The sequence below is a fragment of the Balaenoptera physalus genome, assembly GCF_965194825.1.
Source record: "Balaenoptera physalus genome assembly, chromosome: 19".
Lineage (NCBI taxonomy): Eukaryota > Metazoa > Chordata > Mammalia > Artiodactyla > Balaenopteridae > Balaenoptera > Balaenoptera physalus.
The window spans coordinates 39,060,441-39,083,885 of record NC_138900.1 but is presented as its reverse complement, the minus strand read 5'-3'; the positions used below and the strand labels follow the sequence as shown (position 1 = coordinate 39,083,885).

Sequence of the window (23,445 nt, the reverse complement as noted above, 5' to 3'; positions counted from 1 at the left end):
GAATAAGCGAGACCGTGGCCCGGCTCCTAGCTCGGGCTTCCCGAACGGTGTCCTTTATGATCGCTATCTCCACACTGACATCTGTGCACAGAGAATCCTTGAGCTCCCAACAAGCTCCTGGAGAAAGGCTCCCTGGTTCGCAAGCAAGCTCATGGTGAGGGCAGAGATGGATAGGAACCTTGCTTATCCAGTGCCAGAGGGCGTGGGGATCTCCTCCAACAAGCCCCATGGAAGGAGTCACCGCCACAGCATTTGGACACACTCAGGGAACCTGCATGGTCTGGAGCGACGGTGCCAATTCCAGAGAGGTTAAGCAACTTACCCAAGGGCACACAGCCTAGACTCAAAGGACTAAACCTACACTACAGCTGTCTCACCTCCCGGCCACATGGTGCCGGTTATGACATCACTGGAGGCTGAATCCGGCCTCTCCTTTGTCAGGGCCGCAAGGGTCTTCGGAGACAGTCCAGCTGTGCTCCTGGCTGCAGAGGTGGGAGGCTGAAGCCCAGAGAGGTCACAGAGCTGTGCAGAGGGCTCTGACTGCCCGCTGCTCAGTGCTTTCCCACTGCTGCCTCTGGGCCAGGTGTTCAGTGTCCTCACCTTTCCTGGGATGACATGCTGTCCGGTTGGGCGGGGGGCTGCAGTCAGCCTGCAGGAGGGCCAGTCCCATCTGTGCCACATATAGCCATGGGACATAACCTCTCTGTGGCTCAGTCTCCTCTGCTCTAAAGGGCAAAAAAATAGCGTCTGGCTCTCGGGATGAAAGAACTGAATACATGCAAAGAATGTCAGACTATGCTGGGCACTCAGTGAGCAATCTATCCTATCACCTACTTCTTTATTTATTTGTTATCATTAGCCTAGGAGACATTGTTCTCCTTCCAGACACGCAAGCAAGGATGGTGTGTTTAGCTCTGTGTCCTGGGTCGTCCTCATCAACCCTGTGAGCATGGGACCACTTCCCCTGAGGGGGTTATCCTCCCTTCACGCAAAAGAGCCATTGACACTACAGACAGAAAGCCGTGAGCAAGACAGTCGGTGTCCTCCTAACAGATACAGAAGGATCCTGCCATCTCTGCTGTCACCTGCATCAGGATTTCCTTACCATTTTCTTTTCAGTGATTTTCTGAAATATGTTATACCAAAAGAAACCTCTTGAACACTACTGAAGGAGAGAGTCAGAAGGAAGCCACAAAAGCATAAATACATTCCTATTCTGTCACTTCGGTCCCCCCCAGGATTGAGCTGGACACGGTAGAGACGGGCTGAAGACACAGCTCTGGGCCAAAGGGGAGCTTTCTCACTGACTCTCTCTTTCGGCTGCGAAGCCACAAGAACACAGAAGCAGGGCACCGCTCCCCAGCACTGTGTGCCTGCCTTTACTGTAGCCTCCTCGTACTGTAGGTAGTTTGGCCTTTGGGAAACGGGCTCCTGACTACTAGCTCCCTTCCGGGTTGGTGTGACAATTCAAAGAGCAAAAGTGATGAACGAGGCTTGGCATGGACTCCATGGTGTGTAATTGTCAGGACTACCCAAAGGGAACTATCCACTTGCCTCGCTTTGTTAGTTCATGCCAGGTCTGCCTATCGCCTACAGGGGTGCCTTCCCTGGGGAGCACCCCGTGATCAGGGAACCTCCACCCTGGCGCGGGGTGGACCGGCTACGGTGAGGAGCGCCCCCGGAAAGTTTAGGCAAAGGAGCCCCCGGAGAAATGCGCCATGATCCCTCCAGGAAAGGAAAACACAAGTGACGACTAGCGGCTGAAGGCAATGTTCATCGCGGGGCGGTTACAGGAGACGGTACCGGAAAAGTGCTTCCAAAGGACCGTGGTGGGGACCGGGGCTGCCAACGCCTGGGGACACACGGGGTGGGCGAAACGGCGGGGAGGGTCACATGCGCCTGCGGTCTCTGACACCGCTCCCCGGCTCCGGCCAAGCCAGGGACACGAGCGGGAGGCGGGGGCTGTTCTCAGGCTGCAGGAAACGGCGACCCGGAGGCCGGCGGCGCGCGGCCCGGGGCGGGGAAGACCGGAGGACGCGGGAGCTGGATTCCTGCACAACCCGGCAACAGGGGGGCTGCTCCCGTCGGGCACATTGCGAAGGGGCGGCCAGGGGGCTGGGACACCGCTTACCGCACGGCACCCGCTTCCTCCGCTCCAGCCGGCACCGAAGTGGAATCGTGCGCTCGGCCCCGCGTGTTGCTCACAGCCCGGCCCAGGGCGCCGCGGGCAGCGCGGGCGCGGCCGCGGGCGCGGATCCGCGGGGCGGGTGCAAGGCGGGGGCGGGGCCTCTGCGCCCGGGCCGCCTCCTCGGCCTATAACTGAGCCCACGGGCTCCTGGCTCCCACACGCCCCCCACCGGACCAGTGAAGCGGCTTCGCCCCTTGCGTTGGACCTCGGGCCTCACTCCTCCTCCAGATGGACCCCAAGTGCTCCTGCCCCACTGGTAAGGGAACCCTGGCTTTGAGCCTTAGGATGCCCCCCTTCCCAGGCACAGGACGAGAAGGGAGGGTTTGGAGTTGGAGCTCAGGAGGACTCGTGTCACGGGTCCAGGGCTTTCCTGCTAGCCAGGCTCCTGAGAGCAGGTCAGTCTCCCTTTGCCTCTCCGTTAACACTGAGGGCACGGAGGCTCCAGGCTGTCCTTCTTGAGGTCACCCAGCTGGTCTGGTCAGGGGACTGCTAGACCGGGACCCAGTGTTTGGAGGAGGCCTCGGAGCTGCCAGGACTTGAGGGGAGGAGGGGACGTTGCCTCTTTGGGGTTCAGGCCATGGGCCCTGGCCCCCAGCCCCAGTCAGCCTGGCCTGGGTCTGGAGCCTGGGACCTTCCCTGTGGAGTCCATCAGGAGGGGACCTACTCTCCTTGGACCAGAAGAGAGGAGCTGGGGCTTCTCTATCCGCCTGAGTGGACACGAGCTCCCAGGGCTGGGTCCTGACAGAGGAGGAGGGCGCAGGGGGGCATTGCTGACCGTCTGCTGTAGCTCCTGCCTCCCTCTCCCTGCTCACCGCGGGCCTTTCCCTTCCTGGCAGGCGGCTCCTGCAGCTGCGCTGGCTCCTGCACCTGCAAAGCCTGCAGATGCACCTCCTGCAAGAAGAGTGAGTGTGCGGGGCCTTCTCTGGGAATGCGGGGTCTGGGCTGAGTGCGAGCAGGGAGCCCAGAGCTCAGCAGGCAGGAGCAGGACAGTGAGCAAACTTCCCGGTAACCCCCACCCCACCCCCCACCCCCCTCACCAGGAAGGGATTCACAATCAGAGCTGGAATCACCTTCCAGATGACCGAGACCCAGGCGCACACTAGAGAACAGGGAGACTGAGGCCCAGACGGGTCATTAACAAGCAACCTCAGACCTGTCAGTAGAACTAGTCCTCCTGCCTCCTGAGTCACGCTTCTGAATCCTCTCAGGGACTGAAGCACTTTAGGGACATGAACTAGTGACCGTGTGTGGTTTCTCGGACCTGGGGCAGCCCCTTCCTGTCGAAGCAGCCCAGAGCTTCCCTATCCCGAGCGGGAGCTGCTCTGTCAGGGGTTTGCCTCCACTTTGATCCTGAGGACTTTGCTCACATCGCTGATGGTGCTGGGCGCTGGCTTTCTCTTGTCCCCAGCGGCCCTGCTCACTGTCTCTCCAAGGCTCTGTGCCCTGTCCTGGGCACAGATGGGGCAGGCAACCTGAACCTAGTGTCTGAGAGCAATTATCTCAGGACAGAGGACACCATCCTAAACTCAGGGTCTGGGCCTGAGGGCAGCTGGGGCCAGGCCTGCTGCTGGGAAGGGTGGCTCCGGACAACGCGTGGTCCGACCGCACGCTGCCCTTGCTTCCCCAGGCTGCTGCTCCTGCTGCCCCGTGGGCTGCGCCAAGTGTGCCCAGGGCTGCGTCTGCAAAGGGGCCTCGGACAAGTGCAGCTGCTGTGCCTGATGTCGCGGAGAGCCTGCCCCGGGTGGCAACAGAGCAACCAGGACGAACCTGCATTTTACCGTTTCTCATACAACCGGACCTGACGCTACATTCCTTTTTCTATGAAATATGTGAGTTGTAATAAAAGTTGTTGACTTCATTCTGGCTCTGTCTTCCTCTGTCTGTCTTGGACAAAGAGACTCCGCGCCCATCAGGGCTGGCGTGGGGAACTGGGCTGGAAGTGCAGAGACCTCGGCTCTGGACCGAAGAGTACCCTCCCCCACCCCCCCAAAACACACACACACACGGAGCGTCTTAGCCGCTTAGGTTAATTTGAGCTTCAGTTTCTCAGCTCCAAGTGAAAGCCTCGCCCAGAAGACACAGGGCATCGGACACACAGAGGACGCACTCCCTCTATTCCCCTTAGGAGTATGGATTGCAGAGAAAGTGGTCCGTTTCTCATTTTCCTTCTCTGGGGGCCCCTGCCAAACTCAGTCCTCGGTGATGAGAGCCTGGAAAAGCACCCAGAGGGGATGGAATCCCACACCCCTCTTGTTTGACTTCTACACGGGGCTTGCGTCTAACACACCCTGGAAAGACCTATTTGTATTTTCTGCCACAGTTTTCACCCTGGTCGGTAAAAAGAATCGCTAAGAACAAATGTAAAAGGACACGATATGGGAAACCCGTTTTCCCCCTCAACACGTAAAATCACCTTAACACGTGGAGGAGCAATTCTGAAAATCAGAGGCTCTCGTATGCTGCACATACATTGAATGTGTGCTTGAGTCCCGGGAACACTTCACACATGCCCCGCTGTGTGGACCACACACGCCTGGAGCAGCTCTGCCGCCTGCCTCCCCACAGGCAACATCAGTCTTGGCTCGCCCAGGGCTACGGACAGGACACTCGCCACCCCTGACAGCTCCCTGCAGGGGCTTGGCCCTGAATCTTCGCCAGTGCCTCCCTAGATCAGCCTGACATCGTCCCTTCCCTCAAAGTCCAGCCCGTGGCTACCTGACACCCCGAAAGTGATTTGGATTTGTTTGGTGGGCATTTCCCAGCCGTTTCCCGGAGACCTGGTTTCAGAAGGAGGACTTCACGTGTTCCTCTGCAGAGTGATGGTGGTGCTGCAGTGCGGAGGGCCTGGTGGTGTTTATTAGCAAGACGTGTGTGCTGAGGGAACAGGTGATATATTTCAGGTGCTGGGCCCCCTGGCGGTCTGGGGAGGGAATTCCTATTTGATGGGCACTCCAAGAGAAAGAGGAGACAAGGGGCTCAGAAGTCAGGACCAAGACCGGCCACGGGTGCCCCGTGTGAAGAGGGCATTTCGGGAGCCGGCCCGTGCTGCGTGCGTGGGTGCTGGTGTCAGGCACCCGGGTTCACAGCCACCGTGCCACTCCCTGACCTGGCAAGTCACTGATACTCTCTGAGATTTCATTTCCTCCTTTCTATAGAAAAGGTTAATTTCCAAGAGGGGGAATAAGCGAGACCGTGGCCCGGCTCCTAGCTCGGGCTTCCCGAACGGTGTCCTTTATGATCGCTATCTCCACACTGACATCTGTGCACAGAGAATCCTTGAGCTCCCAACAAGCTCCTGGAGAAAGGCTCCCTGGTTCGCAAGCAAGCTCATGGTGAGGGCAGAGATGGATAGGAACCTTGCTTATCCAGTGCCAGAGGGCGTGGGGATCTCCTCCAACAAGCCCCATGGAACGAGTCACCGCCACAGCATTTGGACACACTCAGGGAACCTGCATGGTCTGGAGCGACGGTGCCAATTCCAGAGAGGTTAAGCAACTTACCCAAGGGCACACAGCCTAGACTCAAAGGACTAAACCTACACTACAGCTGTCTCACCTCCCGGCCACATGGTGCCGGTTATGACATCACTGGAGGCTGAATCCGGCCTCTCCTTTGTCAGGGCCGCAAGGGTCTTCGGAGACAGTCCAGCTGTGCTCCTGGCTGCAGAGGTGGGAGGCTGAAGCCCAGAGAGGTCACAGAGCTGTGCAGAGGGTTCTGACTGCCCGCTGCTCAGTGCTTTCCCACTGCTGCCTCTGGGCCAGGTGTTCAGTGTCCTCACCTTTCCTGGGATGACATGCTGTCCGGTTGGGCGGGGGGCTGCAGTCAGCCTGCAGGAGGGCCAGTCCCATCTGTGCCACATATAGCCATGGGACATAACCTCTCTGTGGCTCAGTCTCCTCTGCTCTAAAGGGCAAAAAAATAGCGTCTGGCTCTCGGGATGAAAGAACTGAATACATGCAAAGAATGTCAGACTATGCTGGGCACTCAGTGAGCAATCTATCCTATCACCTACTTCTTTATTTATTTGTTATCATTAGCCTAGGAGACATTGTTCTCCTTCCAGACACGCAAGCAAGGATGGTGTGTTTAGCTCTGTGTCCTGGGTCGTCCTCATCAACCCTGTGAGCATGGGACCACTTCCCCTGAGGGGGTTATCCTCCCTTCACGCAAAAGAGCCATTGACACTACAGACAGAAAGCCGTGAGCAAGACAGTCGGTGTCCTCCTAACAGATACAGAAGGATCCTGCCATCTCTGCTGTCACCTGCATCAGGATTTCCTTACCATTTTCTTTTCAGTGATTTTCTGAAATATGTTATACCAAAAGAAACCTCTTGAACACTACTGAAGGAGAGAGTCAGAAGGAAGCCACAAAAGCATAAATACATTCCTATTCTGTCACTTCGGTCCCCCCCAGGATTGAGCTGGACACGGTAGAGACGGGCTGAAGACACAGCTCTGGGCCAAAGGGGAGCTTTCTCACTGACTCTCTCTTTCGGCTGCGAAGCCACAAGAACACAGAAGCAGGGCACCGCTCCCCAGCACTGTGTGCCTGCCTTTACTGTAGCCTCCTCGTACTGTAGGTAGTTTGGCCTTTGGGAAACGGGCTCCTGACTACTAGCTCCCTTCCGGGTTGGTGTGACAATTCAAAGAGCAAAAGTGATGAACGAGGCTTGGCATGGACTCCATGGTGTGTAATTGTCAGGACTACCCAAAGGGAACTATCCACTTGCCTCGCTTTGTTAGTTCATGCCAGGTCTGCCTATCGCCTACAGGGGTGCCTTCCCTGGGGAGCACCCCGTGATCAGGGAACCTCCACCCTGGCGCGGGGTGGACCGGCTACGGTGAGGAGCGCCCCCGGAAAGTTTAGGCAAAGGAGCCCCCGGAGAAATGCGCCATGATCCCTCCAGGAAAGGAAAACACAAGTGACGACTAGCGGCTGAAGGCAATGTTCATCGCGGGGCGGTTACAGGAGACGGTACCGGAAAAGTGCTTCCAAAGGACCGTGGTGGGGACCGGGGCTGCCAACGCCTGGGGACACACGGGGTGGGCGAAACGGCGGGGAGGGTCACATGCGCCTGCGGTCTCTGACACCGCTCCCCGGCTCCGGCCAAGCCAGGGACACGAGCGGGAGGCGGGGGCTGTTCTCAGACTGCAGGAAACGGCGACCCGGAGGCCGGCGGCGCGCGGCCCGGGGCGGGGAAGACCGGAGGACGCGGGAGCTGGATTCCTGCACAACCCGGCAACAGGGGGGCTGCTCCCGTCGGGCACATTGCGAAGGGGCGGCCAGGGGGCTGGGACACCGCTTACCGCACGGCACCCGCTTCCTCCGCTCCAGCCGGCACCGAAGTGGAATCGTGCGCTCGGCCCCGCGTGTTGCTCACAGCCCGGCCCAGGGCGCCGCGGGCAGCGCGGGCGCGGGCGCGGGCGCGGATCCGCGGGGCGGGTGCAAGGCGGGGGCGGGGCCTCTGCGCCCGGGCCGCCTCCTCGGCCTATAACTGAGCGCACGGGCTCCTGGCTCCCACACGCCCCCCACCGGACCAGTGAAGCGGCTTCGCCCCTTGCGTTGGACCTCGGGCCTCACTCCTCCTCCAGATGGACCCCAAGTGCTCCTGCCCCACTGGTAAGGGAACCCTGGCTTTGAGCCTTAGGATGCCCCCCTTCCCAGGCACAGGACGAGAAGGGAGGGTTTGGAGTTGGAGCTCAGGAGGACTCGTGTCACGGGTCCAGGGCTTTCCTGCTAGCCAGGCTCCTGAGAGCAGGTCAGTCTCCCTTTGCCTCTCCGTTAACACTGAGGGCACGGAGGCTCCAGGCTGTCCTTCTTGAGGTCACCCAGCTGGTCTGGTCAGGGGACTGCTAGACCGGGACCCAGTGTTTGGAGGAGGCCTCGGAGCTGCCAGGACTTGAGGGGAGGAGGGGACGTTGCCTCTTTGGGGTTCAGGCCATGGGCCCTGGCCCCCAGCCCCAGTCAGCCTGGCCTGGGTCTGGAGCCTGGGACCTTCCCTGTGGAGTCCATCAGGAGGGGACCTACTCTCCTTGGACCAGAAGAGAGGAGCTGGGGCTTCTCTATCCGCCTGAGTGGACACGAGCTCCCAGGGCTGGGTCCTGACAGAGGAGGAGGGCGCAGGGGGGCATTGCTGACCGTCTGCTGTAGCTCCTGCCTCCCTCTCCCTGCTCACCGCGGGCCTTTCCCTTCCTGGCAGGCGGCTCCTGCAGCTGCGCTGGCTCCTGCACCTGCAAAGCCTGCAGATGCACCTCCTGCAAGAAGAGTGAGTGTGCGGGGCCTTCTCTGGGAATGCGGGGTCTGGGCTGAGTGCGAGCAGGGAGCCCAGAGCTCAGCAGGCAGGAGCAGGACAGTGAGCAAACTTCCCGGTAACCCCCACCCCACCCCCCACCCCCCTCACCAGGAAGGGATTCACAATCAGAGCTGGAATCACCTTCCAGATGACCGAGACCCAGGCGCACACTAGAGAACAGGGAGACTGAGGCCCAGACGGGTCATTAACAAGCAACCTCAGACCTGTCAGTAGAACTAGTCCTCCTGCCTCCTGAGTCACGCTTCTGAATCCTCTCAGGGACTGAAGCACTTTAGGGACATGAACTAGTGACCGTGTGTGGTTTCTCGGACCTGGGGCAGCCCCTTCCTGTCGAAGCAGCCCAGAGCTTCCCTATCCCGAGCGGGAGCTGCTCTGTCAGGGGTTTGCCTCCACTTTGATCCTGAGGACTTTGCTCACATCGCTGATGGTGCTGGGCGCTGGCTTTCTCTTGTCCCCAGCGGCCCTGCTCACTGTCTCTCCAAGGCTCTGTGCCCTGTCCTGGGCACAGATGGGGCAGGCAACCTGAACCTAGTGTCTGAGAGCAATTATCTCAGGACAGAGGACACCATCCTAAACTCAGGGTCTGGGCCTGAGGGCAGCTGGGGCCAGGCCTGCTGCTGGGAAGGGTGGCTCCGGACAACGCGTGGTCCGACCGCACGCTGCCCTTGCTTCCCCAGGCTGCTGCTCCTGCTGCCCCGTGGGCTGCGCCAAGTGTGCCCAGGGCTGCGTCTGCAAAGGGGCCTCGGACAAGTGCAGCTGCTGTGCCTGATGTCGCGGAGAGCCTGCCCCGGGTGGCAACAGAGCAACCAGGACGAACCTGCATTTTACCGTTTCTCATACAACCGGACCTGACGCTACATTCCTTTTTCTATGAAATATGTGAGTTGTAATAAAAGTTGTTGACTTCATTCTGGCTCTGTCTTCCTCTGTCTGTCTTGGACAAAGAGACTCCGCGCCCATCAGGGCTGGCGTGGGCAACTGGGCTGGAAGTGCAGAGACCTCGGCTCTGGACCGAAGAGTACCCTCCCCCACCCCCCCCAAAACACACACACACACGGAGCGTCTTAGCCGCTTAGGTTAATTTGAGCTTCAGTTTCTCAGCTCCAAGTGAAAGCCTCGCCCAGAAGACACAGGGCATCGGACACACAGAGGACGCACTCCCTCTATTCCCCTTAGGAGTATGGATTGCAGAGAAAGTGGTCCGTTTCTCATTTTCCTTCTCTGGGGGCCCCTGCCAAACTCAGTCCTCGGTGATGAGAGCCTGGAAAAGCACCCAGAGGGGATGGAATCCCACACCCCTCTTGTTTGACTTCTACACGGGGCTTGCGTCTAACACACCCTGGAAAGACCTATTTGTATTTTCTGCCACAGTTTTCACCCTGGTCGGTAAAAAGAATCGCTAAGAACAAATGTAAAAGGACACGATATGGGAAACCCGTTTTCCCCCTCAACACGTAAAATCACCTTAACACGTGGAGGAGCAATTCTGAAAATCAGAGGCTCTCGTATGCTGCACATACATTGAATGTGTGCTTGAGTCCCGGGAACACTTCACACATGCCCCGCTGTGTGGACCACACACGCCTGGAGCAGCTCTGCCGCCTGCCTCCCCACAGGCAGCATCAGTCTTGGCTCGCCCAGGGCTACGGACAGGACACTCGCCACCCCTGACAGCTCCCTGCAGGGGCTTGGCCCTGAATCTTCGCCAGTGCCTCCCTAGATCAGCCTGACATCGTCCCTTCCCTCAAAGTCCAGCCCGTGGCTACCTGACACCCCGAAAGTGATTTGGATTTGTTTGGTGGGCATTTCCCAGCCGTTTCCCGGAGACCTGGTTTCAGAAGGAGGACTTCACGTGTTCCTCTGCAGAGTGATGGTGGTGCTGCAGTGCGGAGGGCCTGGTGGTGTTTATTAGCAAGACGTGTGTGCTGAGGGAACAGGTGATATATTTCAGGTGCTGGGCCCCCTGGCGGTCTGGGGAGGGAATTCCTATTTGATGGGCACTCCAAGAGAAAGAGGAGACAAGAGGCTCAGAAGTCAGGACCAAGACCGGCCACGGGTGCCCCGTGTGAAGAGGGCATTTCGGGAGCCGGCCCGTGCTGCGTGCGTGGGTGCTGGTGTCAGGCACCCGGGTTCACAGCCACCGTGCCACTCCCTGACCTGGCAAGTCACTGATACTCTCTGAGATTTCATTTCCTCCTTTCTATAGAAAAGGTTAATTTCCAAGAGGGGGAATAAGCGAGACCGTGGCCCGGCTCCTAGCTCGGGCTTCCCGAACGGTGTCCTTTATGATCGCTATCTCCACACTGACATCTGTGCACAGAGAATCCTTGAGCCCCCAACAAGCTCCTGGAGAAAGGCTCCCTGGTTCGCAAGCAAGCTCATGGTGAGGGCAGAGATGGATAGGAACCTTGCTTATCCAGTGCCAGAGGGCGTGGGGATCTCCTCCAACAAGCCCCATGGAACGAGTCACCGCCACAGCATTTGGACACACTCAGGGAACCTGCATGGTCTGGAGCGACGGTGCCAATTCCAGAGAGGTTAAGCAACTTACCCAAGGGCACACAGCCTAGACTCAAAGGACTAAACCTACACTACAGCTGTCTCACCTCCCGGCCACATGGTGCCGGTTATGACATCACTGGAGGCTGAATCCGGCCTCTCCTTTGTCAGGGCCGCAAGGGTCTTCGGAGACAGTCCAGCTGTGCTCCTGGCTGCAGAGGTGGGAGGCTGAAGCCCAGAGAGGTCACAGAGCTGTGCAGAGGGTTCTGACTGCCCGCTGCTCAGTGCTTTCCCACTGCTGCCTCTGGGCCAGGTGTTCAGTGTCCTCACCTTTCCTGGGATGACATGCTGTCCGGTTGGGCGGGGGGCTGCAGTCAGCCTGCAGGAGGGCCAGTCCCATCTGTGCCACATATAGCCATGGGACATAACCTCTCTGTGGCTCAGTCTCCTCTGCTCTAAAGGGCAAAAAAATAGCGTCTGGCTCTCGGGATGAAAGAACTGAATACATGCAAAGAATGTCAGACTATGCTGGGCACTCAGTGAGCAATCTATCCTATCACCTACTTCTTTATTTATTTGTTATCATTAGCCTAGGAGACATTGTTCTCCTTCCAGACACGCAAGCAAGGATGGTGTGTTTAGCTCTGTGTCCTGGGTCGTCCTCATCAACCCTGTGAGCATGGGACCACTTCCCCTGAGGGGGTTATCCTCCCTTCACGCAAAAGAGCCATTGACACTACAGACAGAAAGCCGTGAGCAAGACAGTCGGTGTCCTCCTAACAGATACAGAAGGATCCTGCCATCTCTGCTGTCACCTGCATCAGGATTTCCTTACCATTTTCTTTTCAGTGATTTTCTGAAATATGTTATACCAAAAGAAACCTCTTGAACACTACTGAAGGAGAGAGTCAGAAGGAAGCCACAAAAGCATAAATACATTCCTATTCTGTCACTTCGGTCCCCCCCAGGATTGAGCTGGACACGGTAGAGACGGGCTGAAGACACAGCTCTGGGCCAAAGGGGAGCTTTCTCACTGACTCTCTCTTTCGGCTGCGAAGCCACAAGAACACAGAAGCAGGGCACCGCTCCCCAGCACTGTGTGCCTGCCTTTACTGTAGCCTCCTCGTACTGTAGGTAGTTTGGCCTTTGGGAAACGGGCTCCTGACTACTAGCTCCCTTCCGGGTTGGTGTGACAATTCAAAGAGCAAAAGTGATGAACAAGGCTTGGCATGGACTCCATGGTGTGTAATTGTCAGGACTACCCAAAGGGAACTATCCACTTGCCTCGCTTTGTTAGTTCATGCCAGGTCTGCCTATCGCCTACAGGGGTGCCTTCCCTGGGGAGCACCCCGTGATCAGGGAACCTCCACCCTGGCGCGGGGTGGACCGGCTACGGTGAGGAGCGCCCCCGGAAAGTTTAGGCAAAGGAGCCCCCGGAGAAATGCGCCATGATCCCTCCAGGAAAGGAAAACACAAGTGACGACTAGCGGCTGAAGGCAATGTTCATCGCGGGGCGGTTACAGGAGACGGTACCGGAAAAGTGCTTCCAAAGGACCGTGGTGGGGACCGGGGCTGCCAACGCCTGGGGACACACGGGGTGGGCGAAACGGCGGGGAGGGTCACATGCGCCTGCGGTCTCTGACACCGCTCCCCGGCTCCGGCCAAGCCAGGGACACGAGCGGGAGGCGGGGGCTGTTCTCAGGCTGCAGGAAACGGCGACCCGGAGGCCGGCGGCGCGCGGCCCGGGGCGGGGAAGACCGGAGGACGCGGGAGCTGGATTCCTGCACAACCCGGCAACAGGGGGGCTGCTCCCGTCGGGCACATTGCGAAGGGGCGGCCAGGGGGCTGGGACACCGCTTACCGCACGGCACCCGCTTCCTCCGCTCCAGCCGGCACCGAAGTGGAATCGTGCGCTCGGCCCCGCGTGTTGCTCACAGCCCGGCCCAGGGCGCCGCGGGCAGCGCGGGCGCGGCCGCGGGCGCGGATCCGCGGGGCGGGTGCAAGGCGGGGGCGGGGCCTCTGCGCCCGGGCCGCCTCCTCGGCCTATAACTGAGCGCACGGGCTCCTGGCTCCCACACGCCCCCCACCGGACCAGTGAAGCGGCTTCGCCCCTTGCGTTGGACCTCGGGCCTCACTCCTCCTCCAGATGGACCCCAAGTGCTCCTGCCCCACTGGTAAGGGAACCCTGGCTTTGAGCCTTAGGATGCCCCCCTTCCCAGGCACAGGACGAGAAGGGAGGGTTTGGAGTTGGAGCTCAGGAGGACTCGTGTCACGGGTCCAGGGCTTTCCTGCTAGCCAGGCTCCTGAGAGCAGGTCAGTCTCCCTTTGCCTCTCCGTTAACACTGAGGGCACGGAGGCTCCAGGCTGTCCTTCTTGAGGTCACCCAGCTGGTCTGGTCAGGGGACTGCTAGACCGGGACCCAGTGTTTGGAGGAGGCCTCGGAGCTGCCAGGACTTGAGGGGAGGAGGGGACGTTGCCTCTTTGGGGTTCAGGCCATGGGCCCTGGCCCCCAGCCCCAGTCAGCCTGGCCTGGGTCTGGAGCCTGGGACCTTCCCTGTGGAGTCCATCAGGAGGGGACCTACTCTCCTTGGACCAGAAGAGAGGAGCTGGGGCTTCTCTATCCGCCTGAGTGGACACGAGCTCCCAGGGCTGGGTCCTGACAGAGGAGGAGGGCGCAGGGGGGCATTGCTGACCGTCTGCTGTAGCTCCTGCCTCCCTCTCCCTGCTCACCGCGGGCCTTTCCCTTCCTGGCAGGCGGCTCCTGCAGCTGCGCTGGCTCCTGCACCTGCAAAGCCTGCAGATGCACCTCCTGCAAGAAGAGTGAGTGTGCGGGGCCTTCTCTGGGAATGCGGGGTCTGGGCTGAGTGCGAGCAGGGAGCCCAGAGCTCAGCAGGCAGGAGCAGGACAGTGAGCAAACTTCCCGGTAACCCCCACCCCACCCCCCACCCCCCTCACCAGGAAGGGATTCACAATCAGAGCTGGAATCACCTTCCAGATGACCGAGACCCAGGCGCACACTAGAGAACAGGGAGACTGAGGCCCAGACGGGTCATTAACAAGCAACCTCAGACCTGTCAGTAGAACTAGTCCTCCTGCCTCCTGAGTCACGCTTCTGAATCCTCTCAGGGACTGAAGCACTTTAGGGACATGAACTAGTGACCGTGTGTGGTTTCTCGGACCTGGGGCAGCCCCTTCCTGTCGAAGCAGCCCAGAGCTTCCCTATCCCGAGCGGGAGCTGCTCTGTCAGGGCTTTGCCTCCACTTTGATCCTGAGGACTTTGCTCACATCGCTGATGGTGCTGGGCGCTGGCTTTCTCTTGTCCCCAGCGGCCCTGCTCACTGTCTCTCCAAGGCTCTGTGCCCTGTCCTGGGCACAGATGGGGCAGGCAACCTGAACCTAGTGTCTGAGAGCAATTATCTCAGGACAGAGGACACCATCCTAAACTCAGGGTCTGGGCCTGAGGGCAGCTGGGGCCAGGCCTGCTGCTGGGAAGGGTGGCTCCGGACAACGCGTGGTCCGACCGCACGCTGCCCTTGCTTCCCCAGGCTGCTGCTCCTGCTGCCCCGTGGGCTGCGCCAAGTGTGCCCAGGGCTGCGTCTGCAAAGGGGCCTCGGACAAGTGCAGCTGCTGTGCCTGATGTCGCGGAGAGCCTGCCCCGGGTGGCAACAGAGCAACCAGGACGAACCTGCATTTTACCGTTTCTCATACAACCGGACCTGACGCTACATTCCTTTTTCTATGAAATATGTGAGTTGTAATAAAAGTTGTTGACTTCATTCTGGCTCTGTCTTCCTCTGTCTGTCTTGGACAAAGAGACTCCGCGCCCATCAGGGCTGGCGTGGGCAACTGGGCTGGAAGTGCAGAGACCTCGGCTCTGGACCGAAGAGTACCCTCCCCCACCCCCCCCCAAAACACACACACACACGGAGCGTCTTAGCCGCTTAGGTTAATTTGAGCTTCAGTTTCTCAGCTCCAAGTGAAAGCCTCGCCCAGAAGACACAGGGCATCGGACACACAGAGGACGCACTCCCTCTATTCCCCTTAGGAGTATGGATTGCAGAGAAAGTGGTCCGTTTCTCATTTTCCTTCTCTGGGGGCCCCTGCCAAACTCAGTCCTCGGTGATGAGAGCCTGGAAAAGCACCCAGAGGGGATGGAATCCCACACCCCTCTTGTTTGACTTCTACACGGGGCTTGCGTCTAACACACCCTGGAAAGACCTATTTGTATTTTCTGCCACAGTTTTCACCCTGGTCGGTAAAAAGAATCGCTAAGAACAAATGTAAAAGGACACGATATGGGAAACCCGTTTTCCCCCTCAACACGTAAAATCACCTTAACACGTGGAGGAGCAATTCTGAAAATCAGAGGCTCTCGTATGCTGCACATACATTGAATGTGTGCTTGAGTCCCGGGAACACTTCACACATGCCCCGCTGTGTGGACCACACACGCCTGGAGCAGCTCTGCCGCCTGCCTCCCCACAGGCAGCATCAGTCTTGGCTCGCCCAGGGCTACGGACAGGACACTCGCCACCCCTGACAGCTCCCTGCAGGGGCTTGGCCCTGAATCTTCGCCAGTGCCTCCCTAGATCAGCCTGACATCGTCCCTTCCCTCAAAGTCCAGCCCGTGGCTACCTGACACCCCGAAAGTGATTTGGATTTGTTTGGTGGGCATTTCCCAGCCGTTTCCCGGAGACCTGGTTTCAGAAGGAGGACTTCACGTGTTCCTCTGCAGAGTGATGGTGGTGCTGCAGTGCGGAGGGCCTGGTGGTGTTTATTAGCAAGACGTGTGTGCTGAGGGAACAGGTGATATATTTCAGGTGCTGGGCCCCCTGGCGGTCTGGGGAGGGAATTCCTATTTGATGGGCACTCCAAGAGAAAGAGGAGACAAGAGGCTCAGAAGTCAGGACCAAGACCGGCCACGGGTGCCCCGTGTGAAGAGGGCATTTCGGGAGCCGGCCCGTGCTGCGTGCGTGGGTGCTGGTGTCAGGCACCCGGGTTCACAGCCACCGTGCCACTCCCTGACCTGGCAAGTCACTGATACTCTCTGAGATTTCATTTCCTCCTTTCTATAGAAAAGGTTAATTTCCAAGAGGGGGAATAAGCGAGACCGTGGCCCGGCTCCTAGCTCGGGCTTCCCGAACGGTGTCCTTTATGATCGCTATCTCCACACTGACATCTGTGCACAGAGAATCCTTGAGCCCCCAACAAGCTCCTGGAGAAAGGCTCCCTGGTTCGCAAGCAAGCTCATGGTGAGGGCAGAGATGGATAGGAACCTTGCTTATCCAGTGCCAGAGGGCGTGGGGATCTCCTCCAACAAGCCCCATGGAACGAGTCACCGCCACAGCATTTGGACACACTCAGGGAACCTGCATGGTCTGGAGCGACGGTGCCAATTCCAGAGAGGTTAAGCAACTTACCCAAGGGCACACAGCCTAGACTCAAAGGACTAAACCTACACTACAGCTGTCTCACCTCCCGGCCACATGGTGCCGGTTATGACATCACTGGAGGCTGAATCCGGCCTCTCCTTTGTCAGGGCCGCAAGGGTCTTCGGAGACAGTCCAGCTGTGCTCCTGGCTGCAGAGGTGGGAGGCTGAAGCCCAGAGAGGTCACAGAGCTGTGCAGAGGGCTCTGACTGCCCGCTGCTCAGTGCTTTCCCACTGCTGCCTCTGGGCCAGGTGTTCAGTGTCCTCACCTTTCCTGGGATGACATGCTGTCCGGTTGGGCGGGGGGCTGCAGTCAGCCTGCAGGAGGGCCAGTCCCATCTGTGCCACATATAGCCATGGGACATAACCTCTCTGTGGCTCAGTCTCCTCTGCTCTAAAGGGCAAAAAAATAGCGTCTGGCTCTCGGGATGAAAGAACTGAATACATGCAAAGAATGTCAGACTATGCTGGGCACTCAGTGAGCAATCTATCCTATCACCTACTTCTTTATTTATTTGTTATCATTAGCCTAGGAGACATTGTTCTCCTTCCAGACACGCAAGCAAGGATGGTGTGTTTAGCTCTGTGTCCTGGGTCGTCCTCATCAACCCTGTGAGCATGGGACCACTTCCCCTGAGGGGGTTATCCTCCCTTCACGCAAAAGAGCCATTGACACTACAGACAGAAAGCCGTGAGCAAGACAGTCGGTGTCCTCCTAACAGATACAGAAGGATCCTGCCATCTCTGCTGTCACCTGCATCAGGATTTCCTTACCATTTTCTTTTCAGTGATTTTCTGAAATATGTTATACCAAAAGAAACCTCTTGAACACTACTGAAGGAGAGAGTCAGAAGGAAGCCACAAAAGCATAAATACATTCCTATTCTGTCACTTCGGTCCCCCCCAGGATTGAGCTGGACACGGTAGAGACGGGCTGAAGACACAGCTCTGGGCCAAAGGGGAGCTTTCTCACTGACTCTCTCTTTCGGCTGCGAAGCCACAAGAACACAGAAGCAGGGCACCGCTCCCCAGCACTGTGTGCCTGCCTTTACTGTAGCCTCCTCGTACTGTAGGTAGTTTGGCCTTTGGGAAACGGGCTCCTGACTACTAGCTCCCTTCCGGGTTGGTGTGACAATTCAAAGAGCAAAAGTGATGAACGAGGCTTGGCATGGACTCCATGGTGTGTAATTGTCAGGACTACCCAAAGGGAACTATCCACTTGCCTCGCTTTGTTAGTTCATGCCAGGTCTGCCTATCGCCTACAGGGGTGCCTTCCCTGGGGAGCACCCCGTGATCAGGGAACCTCCACCCTGGCGCGGGGTGGACCGGCTACGGTGAGGAGCGCCCCCGGAAAGTTTAGGCAAAGGAGCCCCCGGAGAAATGCGCCATGATCCCTCCAGGAAAGGAAAACACAAGTGACGACTAGCGGCTGAAGGCAATGTTCATCGCGGGGCGGTTACAGGAGACGGTACCGGAAAAGTGCTTCCAAAGGACCGTGGTGGGGACCGGGGCTGCCAACGCCTGGGGACACACGGGGTGGGCGAAACGGCGGGGAGGGTCACATGCGCCTGCGGTCTCTGACACCGCTCCCCGGCTCCGGCCAAGCCAGGGACACGAGCGGGAGGCGGGGGCTGTTCTCAGGCTGCAGGAAACGGCGACCCGGAGGCCGGCGGCGCGCGGCCCGGGGCGGGGAAGACCGGAGGACGCGGGAGCTGGATTCCTGCACAACCCGGCAATAGGGGGGCTGCTCCCGTCGGGCACATTGCGAAGGGGCGGCCAGGGGGCTGGGACACCGCTTACCGCACGGCACCCGCTTCCTCCGCTCCAGCCGGCACCGAAGTGGAATCGTGCGCTCGGCCCCGCGTGTTGCTCACAGCCCGGCCCAGGGCGCCGCGGGCAGCGCGGGCGCGGCCGCGGGCGCGGATCCGCGGGGCGGGTGCAAGGCGGGGGCGGGGCCTCTGCGCCCGGGCCGCCTCCTCGGCCTATAACTGAGCCCACGGGCTCCTGGCTCCCACACGCCCCCCACCGGACCAGTGAAGCGGCTTCGCCCCTTGCGTTGGACCTCGGGCCTCACTCCTCCTCCAGATGGACCCCAAGTGCTCCTGCCCCACTGGTAAGGGAACCCTGGCTTTGAGCCTTAGGATGCCCCCCTTCCCAGGCACAGGACGAGAAGGGAGGGTTTGGAGTTGGAGCTCAGGAGGACTCGTGTCACGGGTCCAGGGCTTTCCTGCTAGCCAGGCTCCTGAGAGCAGGTCAGTCTCCCTTTGCCTCTCCGTTAACACTGAGGGCACGGAGGCTCCAGGCTGTCCTTCTTGAGGTCACCCAGCTGGTCTGGTCAGGGGACTGCTAGACCGGGACCCAGTGTTTGGAGGAGGCCTCGGAGCTGCCAGGACTTGAGGGGAGGAGGGGACGTTGCCTCTTTGGGGTTCAGGCCATGGGCCCTGGCCCCCAGCCCCAGTCAGCCTGGCCTGGGTCTGGAGCCTGGGACCTTCCCTGTGGAGTCCATCAGGAGGGGACCTACTCTCCTTGGACCAGAAGAGAGGAGCTGGGGCTTCTCTATCCGCCTGAGTGGACACGAGCTCCCAGGGCTGGGTCCTGACAGAGGAGGAGGGCGCAGGGGGGCATTGCTGACCGTCTGCTGTAGCTCCTGCCTCCCTCTCCCTGCTCACCGCGGGCCTTTCCCTTCCTGGCAGGCGGCTCCTGCAGCTGCGCTGGCTCCTGCACCTGCAAAGCCTGCAGATGCACCTCCTGCAAGAAGAGTGAGTGTGCGGGGCCTTCTCTGGGAATGCGGGGTCTGGGCTGAGTGCGAGCAGGGAGCCCAGAGCTCAGCAGGCAGGAGCAGGACAGTGAGCAAACTTCCCGGTAACCCCCACCCCACCCCCCACCCCCCTCACCAGGAAGGGATTCACAATCAGAGCTGGAATCACCTTCCAGATGACCGAGACCCAGGCGCACACTAGAGAACAGGGAGACTGAGGCCCAGACGGGTCATTAACAAGCAACCTCAGACCTGTCAGTAGAACTAGTCCTCCTGCCTCCTGAGTCACGCTTCTGAATCCTCTCAGGGACTGAAGCACTTTAGGGACATGAACTAGTGACCGTGTGTGGTTTCTCGGACCTGGGGCAGCCCCTTCCTGTCGAAGCAGCCCAGAGCTTCCCTATCCCGAGCGGGAGCTGCTCTGTCAGGGGTTTGCCTCCACTTTGATCCTGAGGACTTTGCTCACATCGCTGATGGTGCTGGGCGCTGGCTTTCTCTTGTCCCCAGCGGCCCTGCTCACTGTCTCTCCAAGGCTCTGTGCCCTGTCCTGGGCACAGATGGGGCAGGCAACCTGAACCTAGTGTCTGAGAGCAATTATCTCAGGACAGAGGACACCATCCTAAACTCAGGGTCTGGGCCTGAGGGCAGCTGGGGCCAGGCCTGCTGCTGGGAAGGGTGGCTCCGGACAACGCGTGGTCCGACCGCACGCTGCCCTTGCTTCCCCAGGCTGCTGCTCCTGCTGCCCCGTGGGCTGCGCCAAGTGTGCCCAGGGCTGCGTCTGCAAAGGGGCCTCGGACAAGTGCAGCTGCTGTGCCTGATGTCGCGGAGAGCCTGCCCCGGGTGGCAACAGAGCAACCAGGACGAACCTGCATTTTACCGTTTCTCATACAACCGGACCTGACGCTACATTCCTTTTTCTATGAAATATGTGAGTTGTAATAAAAGTTGTTGACTTCATTCTGGCTCTGTCTTCCTCTGTCTGTCTTGGACAAAGAGACTCCGCGCCCATCAGGGCTGGCGTGGGCAACTGGGCTGGAAGTGCAGAGACCTCGGCTCTGGACCGAAGAGTACCCTCCCCCACCCCCCCAAAACACACACACACACGGAGCGTCTTAGCCGCTTAGGTTAATTTGAGCTTCAGTTTCTCAGCTCCAAGTGAAAGCCTCGCCCAGAAGACACAGGGCATCGGACACACAGAGGACGCACTCCCTCTATTCCCCTTAGGAGTATGGATTGCAGAGAAAGTGGTCCGTTTCTCATTTTCCTTCTCTGGGGGCCCCTGCCAAACTCAGTCCTCGGTGATGAGAGCCTGGAAAAGCACCCAGAGGGGATGGAATCCCACACCCCTCTTGTTTGACTTCTACACGGGGCTTGCGTCTAACACACCCTGGAAAGACCTATTTGTATTTTCTGCCACAGTTTTCACCCTGGTCGGTAAAAAGAATCGCTAAGAACAAATGTAAAAGGACACGATATGGGAAACCCGTTTTCCCCCTCAACACGTAAAATCACCTTAACACGTGGAGGAGCAATTCTGAAAATCAGAGGCTCTCGTATGCTGCACATACATTGAATGTGTGCTTGAGTCCCGGGAACACTTCACACATGCCCCGCTGTGTGGACCACACACGCCTGGAGCAGCTCTGCCGCCTGCCTCCCCACAGGCAACATCAGTCTTGGCTCGCCCAGGGCTACGGACAGGACACTCGCCACCCCTGACAGCTCCCTGCAGGGGCTTGGCCCTGAATCTTCGCCAGTGCCTCCCTAGATCAGCCTGACATCGTCCCTTCCCTCAAAGTCCAGCCCGTGGCTACCTGACACCCCGAAAGTGATTTGGATTTGTTTGGTGGGCATTTCCCAGCCGTTTCCCGGAGACCTGGTTTCAGAAGGAGGACTTCACGTGTTCCTCTGCAGAGTGATGGTGGTGCTGCAGTGCGGAGGGCCTGGTGGTGTTTATTAGCAAGACGTGTGTGCTGAGGGAACAGGTGATATATTTCAGGTGCTGGGCCCCCTGGCGGTCTGGGGAGGGAATTCCTATTTGATGGGCACTCCAAGAGAAAGAGGAGACAAGGGGCTCAGAAGTCAGGACCAAGACCGGCCACGGGTGCCCCGTGTGAAGAGGGCATTTCGGGAGCCGGCCCGTGCTGCGTGCGTGGGTGCTGGTGTCAGGCACCCGGGTTCACAGCCACCGTGCCACTCCCTGACCTGGCAAGTCACTGATACTCTCTGAGATTTCATTTCCTCCTTTCTATAGAAAAGGTTAATTTCCAAGAGGGGGAATAAGCGAGACCGTGGCCCGGCTCCTAGCTCGGGCTTCCCGAACGGTGTCCTTTATGATCGCTATCTCCACACTGACATCTGTGCACAGAGAATCCTTGAGCTCCCAACAAGCTCCTGGAGAAAGGCTCCCTGGTTCGCAAGCAAGCTCATGGTGAGGGCAGAGATGGATAGGAACCTTGCTTATCCAGTGCCAGAGGGCGTGGGGATCTCCTCCAACAAGCCCCATGGAACGAGTCACCGCCACAGCATTTGGACACACTCAGGGAACCTGCATGGTCTGGAGCGACGGTGCCAATTCCAGAGAGGTTAAGCAACTTACCCAAGGGCACACAGCCTAGACTCAAAGGACTAAACCTACACTACAGCTGTCTCACCTCCCGGCCACATGGTGCCGGTTATGACATCACTGGAGGCTGAATCCGGCCTCTCCTTTGTCAGGGCCGCAAGGGTCTTCGGAGACAGTCCAGCTGTGCTCCTGGCTGCAGAGGTGGGAGGCTGAAGCCCAGAGAGGTCACAGAGCTGTGCAGAGGGCTCTGACTGCCCGCTGCTCAGTGCTTTCCCACTGCTGCCTCTGGGCCAGGTGTTCAGTGTCCTCACCTTTCCTGGGATGACATGCTGTCCGGTTGGGCGGGGGGCTGCAGTCAGCCTGCAGGAGGGCCAGTCCCATCTGTGCCACATATAGCCATGGGACATAACCTCTCTGTGGCTCAGTCTCCTCTGCTCTAAAGGGCAAAAAAATAGCGTCTGGCTCTCGGGATGAAAGAACTGAATACATGCAAAGAATGTCAGACTATGCTGGGCACTCAGTGAGCAATCTATCCTATCACCTACTTCTTTATTTATTTGTTATCATTAGCCTAGGAGACATTGTTCTCCTTCCAGACACGCAAGCAAGGATGGTGTGTTTAGCTCTGTGTCCTGGGTCGTCCTCATCAACCCTGTGAGCATGGGACCACTTCCCCTGAGGGGGTTATCCTCCCTTCACGCAAAAGAGCCATTGACACTACAGACAGAAAGCCGTGAGCAAGACAGTCGGTGTCCTCCTAACAGATACAGAAGGATCCTGCCATCTCTGCTGTCACCTGCATCAGGATTTCCTTACCATTTTCTTTTCAGTGATTTTCTGAAATATGTTATACCAAAAGAAACCTCTTGAACACTACTGAAGGAGAGAGTCAGAAGGAAGCCACAAAAGCATAAATACATTCCTGTTCTGTCACTTCGGTCCCCCCCAGGATTGAGCTGGACACGGTAGAGACGGGCTGAAGACACAGCTCTGGGCCAAAGGGGAGCTTTCTCACTGACTCTCTCTTTCGGCTGCGAAGCCACAAGAACACAGAAGCAGGGCACCGCTCCCCAGCACTGTGTGCCTGCCTTTACTGTAGCCTCCTCGTACTGTAGGTAGTTTGGCCTTTGGGAAACGGGCTCCTGACTACTAGCTCCCTTCCGGGTTGGTGTGACAATTCAAAGAGCAAAAGTGATGAACGAGGCTTGGCATGGACTCCATGGTGTGTAATTGTCAGGACTACCCAAAGGGAACTATCCACTTGCCTCGCTTTGTTAGTTCATGCCAGGTCTGCCTATCGCCTACAGGGGTGCCTTCCCTGGGGAGCACCCCGTGATCAGGGAACCTCCACCCTGGCGCGGGGTGGACCGGCTACGGTGAGGAGCGCCCCCGGAAAGTTTAGGCAAAGGAGCCCCCGGAGAAATGCGCCATGATCCCTCCAGGAAAGGAAAACACAAGTGACGACTAGCGGCTGAAGGCAATGTTCATCGCGGGGCGGTTACAGGAGACGGTACCGGAAAAGTGCTTCCAAAGGACCGTGGTGGGGACCGGGGCTGCCAACGCCTGGGGACACACGGGGTGGGCGAAACGGCGGGGAGGGTCACATGCGCCTGCGGTCTCTGACACCGCTCCCCGGCTCCGGCCAAGCCAGGGACACGAGCGGGAGGCGGGGGCTGTTCTCAGGCTGCA

At 58.7% G+C, this 23,445-nt stretch overlaps 4 protein-coding genes across 4 annotated transcripts; all 4 read left to right on the top strand.

The window, feature by feature from the left end:
* The first annotated feature begins 2,302 nt into the window (after positions 1-2,302).
* On the top strand, positions 2,303-4,046 carry LOC309648446 (metallothionein-1E). Its single transcript, XM_082437037.1, has 3 exons — positions 2,303-2,444; positions 3,025-3,090; positions 3,816-4,046. Exons 1-3 carry the CDS (start codon positions 2,417-2,419, stop codon positions 3,905-3,907), a joined length of 186 nt encoding a protein of 61 aa, XP_082293163.1. The 5' UTR covers positions 2,303-2,416; the 3' UTR covers positions 3,908-4,046.
* Positions 4,047-7,705: 3,659 nt separating this feature from the next.
* Positions 7,706-9,412, top strand: LOC309648447 (metallothionein-1E). The gene is made up of 3 exons (XM_082437038.1): positions 7,706-7,810; positions 8,391-8,456; positions 9,182-9,412. The coding sequence occupies exons 1-3, from the start codon at positions 7,783-7,785 to the stop codon at positions 9,271-9,273; spliced, it is 186 nt and encodes a 61-aa protein (XP_082293164.1). The 5' UTR covers positions 7,706-7,782; the 3' UTR covers positions 9,274-9,412.
* Positions 9,413-13,072: 3,660 nt separating this feature from the next.
* On the top strand, positions 13,073-14,779 carry LOC309648450 (metallothionein-1E). Its single transcript, XM_082437041.1, has 3 exons — positions 13,073-13,177; positions 13,758-13,823; positions 14,549-14,779. Exons 1-3 carry the CDS (start codon positions 13,150-13,152, stop codon positions 14,638-14,640), a joined length of 186 nt encoding a protein of 61 aa, XP_082293167.1. The 5' UTR covers positions 13,073-13,149; the 3' UTR covers positions 14,641-14,779.
* Positions 14,780-18,400: 3,621 nt separating this feature from the next.
* LOC309648448 (metallothionein-1E) lies at positions 18,401-20,147 on the top strand. Its single transcript, XM_082437039.1, has 3 exons — positions 18,401-18,545; positions 19,126-19,191; positions 19,917-20,147. Exons 1-3 carry the CDS (start codon positions 18,518-18,520, stop codon positions 20,006-20,008), a joined length of 186 nt encoding a protein of 61 aa, XP_082293165.1. The 5' UTR covers positions 18,401-18,517; the 3' UTR covers positions 20,009-20,147.
* Positions 20,148-23,445: the final 3,298 nt, after the last annotated feature.

Bases quoted from the DNA above. Each gene is read 5' to 3' on its own strand.
- LOC309648446 (XM_082437037.1), top strand. From the start codon at position 2,417: ATGGACCCCAAGTGCTCCTGCCCCACTG. The intron at 2,445-3,024 runs GTAAGGGAACCC...CCTTCCTGGCAG, and splicing joins CAAGTGCTCCTGCCCCACTG to GCGGCTCCTGCAGCTGCGCT. The intron at 3,091-3,815 runs GTGAGTGTGCGG...TTGCTTCCCCAG, and splicing joins ATGCACCTCCTGCAAGAAGA to GCTGCTGCTCCTGCTGCCCC.
- LOC309648447 (XM_082437038.1), top strand. From the start codon at position 7,783: ATGGACCCCAAGTGCTCCTGCCCCACTG. The intron at 7,811-8,390 runs GTAAGGGAACCC...CCTTCCTGGCAG, and splicing joins CAAGTGCTCCTGCCCCACTG to GCGGCTCCTGCAGCTGCGCT. The intron at 8,457-9,181 runs GTGAGTGTGCGG...TTGCTTCCCCAG, and splicing joins ATGCACCTCCTGCAAGAAGA to GCTGCTGCTCCTGCTGCCCC.
- LOC309648450 (XM_082437041.1), top strand. From the start codon at position 13,150: ATGGACCCCAAGTGCTCCTGCCCCACTG. The intron at 13,178-13,757 runs GTAAGGGAACCC...CCTTCCTGGCAG, and splicing joins CAAGTGCTCCTGCCCCACTG to GCGGCTCCTGCAGCTGCGCT. The intron at 13,824-14,548 runs GTGAGTGTGCGG...TTGCTTCCCCAG, and splicing joins ATGCACCTCCTGCAAGAAGA to GCTGCTGCTCCTGCTGCCCC.
- LOC309648448 (XM_082437039.1), top strand. From the start codon at position 18,518: ATGGACCCCAAGTGCTCCTGCCCCACTG. The intron at 18,546-19,125 runs GTAAGGGAACCC...CCTTCCTGGCAG, and splicing joins CAAGTGCTCCTGCCCCACTG to GCGGCTCCTGCAGCTGCGCT. The intron at 19,192-19,916 runs GTGAGTGTGCGG...TTGCTTCCCCAG, and splicing joins ATGCACCTCCTGCAAGAAGA to GCTGCTGCTCCTGCTGCCCC.